This window comes from Phaethon lepturus, unplaced genomic scaffold (assembly GCF_000687285.1).
Source record: "Phaethon lepturus isolate BGI_N335 unplaced genomic scaffold, ASM68728v1 scaffold16035, whole genome shotgun sequence".
Classification (NCBI taxonomy): Eukaryota; Metazoa; Chordata; class Aves; order Phaethontiformes; family Phaethontidae; genus Phaethon; species Phaethon lepturus.
Window position 1 is genome coordinate 16,887 of NW_010541331.1, and position 9,237 is coordinate 26,123.

The following is a 9,237-nucleotide window of genomic DNA, read 5'->3' on the forward strand; positions in this document are numbered from 1 at the left end:
CGGTGGCAGTAAAGACGCAGCAAAATGCTACTGATGCGCTTCAGTGTTTCACTAAGAGAAATCTTGAACGAAACTCAGCAGCCCTGCGAAGGCTAGGGGTATGCAAGCTAGCATGCAAGCTGTGGGTAATTAGGTGAGAAACATCATCCTTGGGTAACATCCCTGCCCAAGCTGATGCTGTTTCATCCAGAGGCAGTGTGTGGACTTAACTGTTGTCTTGGGCTTTGTTTAAAGCTGAATTTAAAGGTGATTCTGCAGCTCGTAGGGACAGTCCTTCTGTTTCCCTCATCTTCCTTCTCACAGTCGTTCCCTCTACAGCGTGTCTGTTAGAATCATAGAACAGAGAGGGCAGGAGTATGTTAGGAGGTTATCAGTGTTCCTCTGATCAATTTATGTCTGGTTGCAACTTTTCCAGAGGACAACTTGTGCCTTCAGTTGGATGAACGTTCACTGAGCATTCCTGTTCCCATGTAACATGCTTCACTCCGGGATTGAAACTGTTCTCAAAGTCTTCTGATGCTGGACATCAGCAGCCTTCATTTTCCTTTTACCTTTCCATCAATTTGTCTCACCCAGTGCTCTCTAAGGCTGGCAAGTTCAGCCCAGAGAAGGCCTGGAGGTGAAGGGCACTGCTTCTGAAGACTTATTGAGGGCATCTTGGGTCCTAGTCCCCTTTTCCAGATCCATTCTGTATGCTAATTTGAAGTCTAACAAATACTTATATAGAGCTTTGCCAAAATACTGCAATATTTAGAGGCCAAGCAAAATCTTGTTTCTACCCCACATGGTTTACTTGCATGTCAAGTGGGATGGTGGTTTTTCTTGTCTTCTGCTGGCAGCAGGTCTGTGTGCACAGTAACGTTCTGCATGTTATCTAAGCCCAGACCACACATTCACTGAGAATCGGGTAAGGGCATTTAGGCCATTAAACTCAGTCAGCTTTCTTAGCTACTTCAGGCAATTTTGGGGGCAATATGAGTTTGCACAGTACAGCCTTTAATCTTCTTCTATATCCTTGGAATGTGTTTTTGTTTGTTTGGGTGTGGTTTTGGGGTGGTTTTTTTGTTTGGTTTTTTTTTTTTTTTTTTTTAGAGCTTTACATGTAAGGAAGGTAAGAAAACAGCATATGCAAGTTTGGCTTTTGCAGCTGGTCTGTGTCAAAGCAGCATGATTAGATGTTTCGGGTCAATATTTAAAATGTAATTAGTGTTGAAGCCTGCTCAGCGCAGAGTGCCAGGACTCAGCCTTGCATACCAGCTTACCCTTTCTCAAGCTCTGAGGTCAATCTTTAAGGCATCAGGTTTAAGCAACCAGAAACTCTCGCACAAGGCTCCAAGGTGTTCAGAAACATCCCCTGGTGTTTCAAGGGGTTTGTACGAACATATTCATAAAGCCTCAAAATTAAAAGTGCTTAATCTAGCTTTTTTTTCCTCGTTAGCCTTTAACACAGCTAACACTGTATGACTGCTTATAAGTTACCAGATGATACCACTGGAAAACTGAGGTCAGTATCCCAAGAGACCTAGACTCACTAAAAGATGGTAAAAATCCCGTGGAAATGCAGCTAAATATAGATTGATGCTGAGAACATTCCTGGATACTTGGATTTGAAAGGCTGCCACAGCCTCTGTAGTACTCTGAAGTTATAACGCTCTGCTGTGAAATGGATCTAAGTTTAGTCGGGCACCCACTTACTGGCTGAGCACCCTTGGTTTGCGGTGGCAACTGTGAAGTTCTCAGCTTTCTCTTTGGCAGGTTCACGAACCTGCCACTTAGGTGTGGTTTTTATTGGTGTGACTCTAGGAAAGACAGTATGCAAAGATAGGGAGAGATCAGCGCACTTTGAGCGGAAACCATCACATGCTGCGTCTACCCTTGCTGTTCCCTGGCCTGCCAGAGCTTCAGCTGCAGACGAGGGGCAAAACTGCTTCTGGCCAGAAGCTGCTGGTCTGACTTGTTCTAGTCTGAGCTGAAAAACTGATAAATCAGGATTTGACTTGGTTCATCTACTGTCTATTTCTTGAGCAAGCCTCAGTTAGGCACTGAGGTCTTCCTGATGTGCAACATCCCTCTCCTTTCCAGTTCAGGACAGCTGCACAGTTATTCACTAATGATCTTGAAATGGCACTCCAGATACAAGCATCTAAGCTGTTGACACTATTCTTAGTGTCAGCTACTGCTCTTTTGTGCTTTGAAGTCTGTGTGTTGCTTTTTCCCGTGACTGCTTACATTTGGAGCTCGAGAGATGTGTGACAAGCGGCCCTGCGTACCAGCACCTTCGCTGTCGAACCCAACGGGATATAGAGATGGGTCTGTGTGCTTCTGCACAAACCCAAGGAAGCAGCGGTTCAACCAACCCAAAACTTTTTCTTTAGGTTACTTCCCACCCCCACCACAGCCCCTGAGTACATGAAGTGGATGAGCTGCAAGAGGGAAGCACAAGATGCTAAAGCGACTATAGTCAAAACAACTTCATCATTGTTTAAAGCTGTCTCTAGAATTCATGCCGAGTTTGGAGCACTGTTCCGATCCCACTGGAGATTTCCCTTTTTCATCCCAAAATAAACACGTGCTGCTATAGTAATCTGAGTAATTGCCCAATGCAATCACTTAGTGACTTCTGCCTTGCTAGCATTAGTCTGCATTAAAGTCTAATGCTGGTTTTTGGAAAGTGGTAGTGTTGCCTGAGCAATGCAATACCTTAACCCATCCTGGCAAAACCCCCGAGCCGCAGCCTGGTTCTTCCCTGCTACGCACTCCTGCGTTTGCTGAGATGGAGGGCTGTCCTCATGACCCCTTGTAGAGCAGCTGTGAAGCTACAGTTTGGCAAGGCTTTCAGAGGATCCCTGAGAAACACAGGTCATGCAATGTTCCGTCGTTAGTCATGCTTTGTGACCACTTGTGGTATTGTTTATGGTTTCTTTAGTATCCTGGAGCAGAAAGCAATAAAAAACCAACCTATCTGCTGTAGGACAATGACTCTTTATGATTAGATAAGATTAGTAAGTGGGGGAAGGAGAAGCCCTAGCTGTCTTGGGGTCACCGCCTTGCAGGGCTACGCTTGAGTGCCTTCAGGTCAAGTTGTAAATGCCCCTGTATGATGATCTTTCATGCATTTGATATACTCCCCTGCTAAAAAGCCTTTCCCAATATTCATCAGGCTGTTGCAATCTTTCTTCAATGTCTCGTTTATCTGTGGCTGTACATAAGTAGCTCCAAAAGCTGGAAGGCATACGTTGTCAAAGTGCCTGTACGTGGCTTTTGTACGTGTGGCCCTCCTCCTTGATTCTGCTCGATAGCTATCCACGGATGGCTGTCCCAGAGGTTAGCTCCTGGGGCCTGGCTCTCCTGTGTCTTCTCGGAGAGGTCTCTGCTGGAGGTGTCTGAGACCGTACCTCTCGAAACCAGTGGTGAGAATGCTGGAGGAACATTTCCCCCACCACGCACCCCCCTTTTGGCTTCTCTAGCCAATCCTAGAATGGCTTTGCTCTCTTCTTGCGAGTGGCACCCAGTGTATGTTGTGCTGAACAGGGGGTTGCTGGAGGAGCAAAGATACTGGCCCCGATTGTCTTGGCCTTCAGGAAGCTGTAAGCAGACATCTCTCTTCTTCTGTGGATGCTATTTCTATGCTTGCTGACTCCTCCCTGTCCTTTGACAAGAAATTCTACTCTTCAGTGAGACATTTACTGGTGTTTCTCAGTATCAACTAAAATTGTATTTCTGCGAACATGAATTTCTGGAATATACCACACCTCGGTTCAGTGAGTGACAGGAAGAGCGAGGCAGGGCGTAACTATGCGTGTGAAACATCCACTCTCTTGGTGCCCGTCTCCCTGTGGGTGCAGACAGCAGCTCAAAGCAGAGGTGTAAAATGTGTTCTTGTTTCTAACTGTGAAAGCTGAAACATTTGGAGCTGGTCAGAACCTAACAGGAGACGGGGAGGATGATGACAAAAGCCATGCTATTAAACAAGTGGTTGGAGGTTCCTAGGAAAACTGCTGCCACCGTAATAAACCTAATCCTTTGGGCCTGGGAGGAAATGCCAGCATAGCCAGGACCTCTGCTATGGTCTAGTACAGCTGTGCTAATGGAGGCAGATATGTTCTTCTTGGGACCTGGCACAGGAAAGCAAGAGTTGCCCCTTCCATAGATGAGAAGAGGCTTTTCTGGCTGTCCTGGCGCTAGAAGACTTGCCTCGTGATCACGATTGACTGAGTCGTGGCTGTTTTTGCTGGGTTGAAGCAGGGACTGAATGTGAAGAAGCGTGGTCTGGGCTTGCTTGAAGGAAACGGGAACTATCAGGAAGGATTTAGGTAGCGGTGCCGGTGTCTGCCTGGCCTCGGCAGGCACGAGAAGACCTTTGTCCTGCTGCAGCCCTCTTGTTATCGTAAAGGTTTGAAATGCTGTCACAGTGGAAATTTGAATGACAAACTTCCCCTCTATCTTGCGCCTGGCAACTCCTCTTCCTGCAGGGATGAAGCCTCCTCTGACAGCAACATTTAAGTAGTCTAGGTAGGTAAAGTACTCTTTCAAAAAGTTGCTGCTGGGCCTCCTTAGAGGCCTTGGCATTTGGTCTATAGACCATGCGTTTCCCCAAGCTTCCCTGCAGGATGAGGAAGCAAGTTAAGGGGTATAAACAAAATGGGGAGAGCCATGCTTTGCACGCTGGTGGTGGAAAACAGCTGGGTTCTCTTTCCTGGGACCATCAGTCTGAAAGCAGGAGCTTCTCATGTGTGAAGAGGGTCAGACTTGGGCTGCTCTCCCCAAACCTGTCTGTGACTTTCATGCCGAGCCGGACTGGGAGGGCACAGATGAGCTTGGTGTGACTCCAGTAAGCCAGGAGCTAAGCTGCTCTGAAGACCTGTGAACAGAAAGGGCTCCAGGCACTTTCCCTCAGTTCCTCTTGTATGATTGACTTTGGCCAGGCTCCTTGCAAGTTGCAAATACCTTGCAGGGAGCAAGATCCGTGGTAAGCTGGGAGTAGGAAAGAGGTGTGCTAGCATGCCATGCAATGACCATATATCCTGGCCGTTCCTTCAGTGCAGGCTGAGTTGAACTGAATTTGGTCTGGTCCTACGTCATGGCCTTGCTTTGGTGAGAGTAATCCTGCATATGGTCTTTCCTGAAAGCCGCTGCTAAGCAAACTTGTGTGTTTGAAGGCAGATGGTGGAACTGGGAAATGATCCGCTGTATGCTTGGTCTAGCACACCGCACGGAGATGCACGTGTGTCAGGGTGCAAATGCTTGTATTTACCAGCAACCAGCTGCTTACTGCGAGGGACTTCTCCTCAGTTCTCATGAACAGGCTCTTCTTGCTGTCCTGGAGATTGCAATCATCTCCATGGTGCAAGTTGCACAAACAGAAGGCAGGAGAATGACCTTGCGGATGAAAGGGCAAAAGGAGGTTTCCTGGTACGTAAAGCTGATTGCTGTGGTTCTAGATTCAACATCCCTGGAAAGATAGGCTGCAAACACAGAAAGGCTCTCTGCAAAAATAGTGGGACCAGGAGGTGCGTTACCCGGCCCTGCAGCGTGGAGGGGAAAAGGCAGCACCTCTTTGAGGAACTAAGGTGTAGATTTGTTTGTGGACATGGCCTTTGAGCATATTTGAGAGGCAGTAAGCCCACCTAACAAAAACTACCAAAATCTGCCTTTGGCTCTGCTTACCTGCCCTGGGTGTGGTTTAAAGGGAAACAGGGCTACGCTATGTCCTCCTTGTTAGCTTGGAAATACAAAGACCAGCAGCATCCCCATGCCTGTCTGACAAACATGTGCAGAGCCTTGCCATCCCTGCCCTTGCCCCAGTCCCGCATGCTGGCCTTAAGTTCCTTTTCTTCCATGCTCAAGTACATGTGGGAAGCCTCAACCTCAACAGTGTTCCACCTCCAGATGTGCACAGCTCCTTCTCCCATTATAGCTCAGGCTTGATCTTGTTTGTTTTGGAGCAGCTCCTGCCAAGGTGCTTCTTCAGGTCTTTTCCATCATCTAACTTCTTAGAGTTAGAGTTCTAGCAGTGAGAGCAAAGGGAGTGTAAAATCCCAAATATCCGGCTCTTCTAGCATCTGTGGTCCTTCCTTGTGCTGCTGAGGGACATTTGCTAAGGCTTCTTCTGCTGACTAGGAAAAAAAAAAAACCAAAAAACCACAAAAACCCCCTCATCTCACTTGATGTTTTTCAGGTTCTTGGCTTGCTTGGCTTATGGCTCAGCTGGTGGTGAAGGTGCCTAGAGCACTGTTCCTGTTCTTGCTGGGGACAATTTTCCTCTTAGCTCCTTGTATTTACATGATGCCTTGATGCCTTGCTTGGACCTTCTACTTGGAAAAGGCCACCAGCCTATCTTGTGTTCCCAGTCTTTGGGCCAGCTGTGTTTCCCTTCTCTGGCTGGACTGGGACAACTGGGAGGTGATCTTTACCTGGCACTGGTTAAGGCCTCACCTGGTGTGCTGTGCCCCATTCTGGGCTCCCCAGTGCAAGAGAAACATGGACATACTGGAGAAAAGGGCCACAGAGGGCTTGTGTTGGTAGAACTTGTGCCGAGTGCCATGGTTCCAGACTGAATGTCCCATTACTGCTATGCCAAAGACTGAATCTGCTAATCCTGTATAATGTAAGCAGAGAACTTGGTTAGGGACATCATAATATCGGCTAATGTGAAAAAACCCTTAGCTTTTGATGGCAGAGGTGTGAAAAAGCTTGTGTGTATTTTTGTGAGGGTGTGAATGAAGGTTGTGCCAAAGCTGCCATCCCTGTTGTTTTTGGAAGGGAATGTGGCTGCAGAAACGTGACCCTTTCTGCATAGTCTTGGCAAGATGGAGCCGTGCTGCTGGCAATGAAGCTGAGCTCGAGTCAAGCTATCTCCAGATTCCCCTTTGCTGGTGTCCTACCACTCACGCTGTTGCACGTGCTCCCTACAGAGCATGTCAATGTGAGGAGAGCGGTGGGAAAGCTGGAAGGACAAATGTTCCCAGTTATCTTGTGGGAGAGTGTGGGGAAGCTGGAGCCAGGCTCTTCTCCTTGTGGGAGGTGTGTGGGGTTTGGATGAGAGACTGATTAGCTTTTAGGAAAAGCCTTTTCACTGTGAATGTGGTCAGAGACTGAAGAAGAGCCCTAGGGAGGTTGTGAGGTCTACATCCATGCAAATAACTCAAAGTTCAGCTGGCCAAAGCCCTCAGCAGCTGGAGCTGGCCATGCTAGGAGCAGGACATTGGGCCAGAGGCCTCCAGAAGTCTTTTCCAAACTAATACTCTTCAGTGGTAGGTGGGAGATGCTCAGATGGCGTGTGGTTCAGCTGTAGCGTAAATCCCAGCCTGGGACTATGCTTGACTCCCTTTTCCTGGGCTGGCACGATAAGGAGATGTTAAGGAGGCGCCTTACTTGTTCTTTGTGGGAAGGGCGCATCTTTCTGGAGATCTTCCCAGGGACTGAAGACGTGTGCCCGTCTGGTGCCAGGTGCTGGGGTTTGTGTTATTTGCGTTGTGACAGGTTTCCTCTTGCATTCCTCCAGGTACAGCTACATGATCGACAATGTCATTCTGCTGATCACTGGGACTCTGCACCAGCGTTCCATCTCCGAACTGGTGCCCAAGTGTCATCCTCTGGGAAGTTTTGAGCAGATGGAAGCTGTGAACATTGCTCAGACGCCTGCGGAACTGTACAATGCAATCCTGGTGGACACTCCCCTGGGTGAGTGCAGCCTTTCAAAATACCTCTCAGCTGTGTGTGGAGCAGGTGTCCCTCTCTCCTCCCAGTCTAACTAGATCCAACTAAGTCTTAAGTTGTGCTCCAGGAAGACGAAGTGTTGGGTAATGTACAGATGTGGCTGTACTGCCTGTGGTGGCTGGGCTGGAGTCTAGGTTTATGCTTGTCCTGTGCCAGTTTTTCCTCTGGAGGGCCAGCTATTTCTCTGTACGCTTCCGCAAATGGTAGTGCAGACTGCTGGGGAGTTCGATTTGTGTGAGCCAAGCTTTAGGCTGTCCTGGCAGTGCAGGTGTAGTTAGATCTAATCTACCAGATATGTCCATTTACCGGTTCTTCTGGGAATTGTCACCTGAAATTAGAGAGGAAGGAGAAAGTTTGAGAGGTTTTAGACGATGCGATCTTTTTAATAATTGTCATGAGATACATGGCACTTGTGCTTCCTTAGTGAAGGGCTGTCGGATCCTCTGCTGGAATGAGTTGCTTAATTTCCAGCACTTTTAGTTGGACCATTGGGCAATTTCTTGTAGGCAATTTTTGTAGATAATTATAGAGATCTGCACATGCCCAGTCTTGTTCTGAAACTGATAAAATTAGCTCTAGATCAAGGAAGGCTCTTTATATACGAAAAAAAAACAACCCCCAAACAACAACAGCAAGAAAAAATAATCTCCAAAAGCCTTTTTTAAGCTCTTTGTATAGCAGGATCCTGCATTGAAGTATACTGTCTCAGGGCTACAGGCCTTGACCGGGAGGCACATAACGCTAAAACCAAGTGTCTTACGAATAGCTAGTCAGACAGATATGTTTTTTAAAGATAAAAGGTGCTTCTGGAGAAAATATGGAAGTCTTTTTGCAGTAGTAGGAGAGGTAGTCACAGGAGACTTGCTAGCTTACCCTCTGTGGGCAAAAATGTAATGAGGTACGCCTGAGTCAGTGATTAATCATTCTTTTGGGGTTGCTAGAAAGAGCAAAACACTCCAAGTCATCATATTGTCTTTGATAGAAATAGTTGGTTTTGGAACTGAAAGTGCTTTTGCAAAGGCTCTGTGTAATAATGGGGCAAGTGGAGTAGCTGTCATGGAAAAATTACTTGCCAGATAGAGCCCAGTGAAGGAGGGAAAACGTGTCTTGAGATCTGGGTTGCAAGGTAGGGCAACAACGCAGCAGGAGATCCGAAGCTCTGCATGCAGCTGAGTTGAGCCTGCTGTAGGGATGATGTGTGGGAAGGAAGTCCTCCTCATGAGTAAGCAGGAACCTTCCCCTGGTTTGGGACTCGGATAGAACAGAGTATTTCAAAGGTATTTGCTCTCAGAGACCTGAAGGCTTCCAGCGGCGTATGGAGTGAAAATGCCCCATTACGCTGGTGAGGTGGTTCTGGAGAACGCGGCAGTTGAGGGCCTTTGCCTCTTGCATTCACGTACTTGTACGTGAGTCAGTTTTGCCTGCTTCTGTCCCAGCTAGGCTGACTACTTCTTCAGACCTTTGCCCTGGCCATGCCCTTGAGGCTGCGTACCATCTAGTGTGGCATTTCTTCAGCAG

At 47.6% G+C, this 9,237-nt stretch overlaps 1 protein-coding gene across 1 annotated transcript in view; it reads left to right on the plus strand.

Annotated features, from left to right (window-relative positions):
- The window catches only part of ATP6V0D1 (ATPase, H+ transporting, lysosomal 38kDa, V0 subunit d1), a gene marked incomplete at its 5' end in the record, with an annotated part of 24,335 nt that overhangs the window by 7,052 nt on the left and 8,046 nt on the right, over nucleotides 1–9,237 (plus strand). Inside the window, one exon of the mRNA XM_010287702.1 lies at nucleotides 7,505–7,683. Coding sequence (XP_010286004.1) covers nucleotides 7,505–7,683 — 179 coding nt within the window. The remainder of the gene's footprint in view (nucleotides 1–7,504; nucleotides 7,684–9,237) is intronic.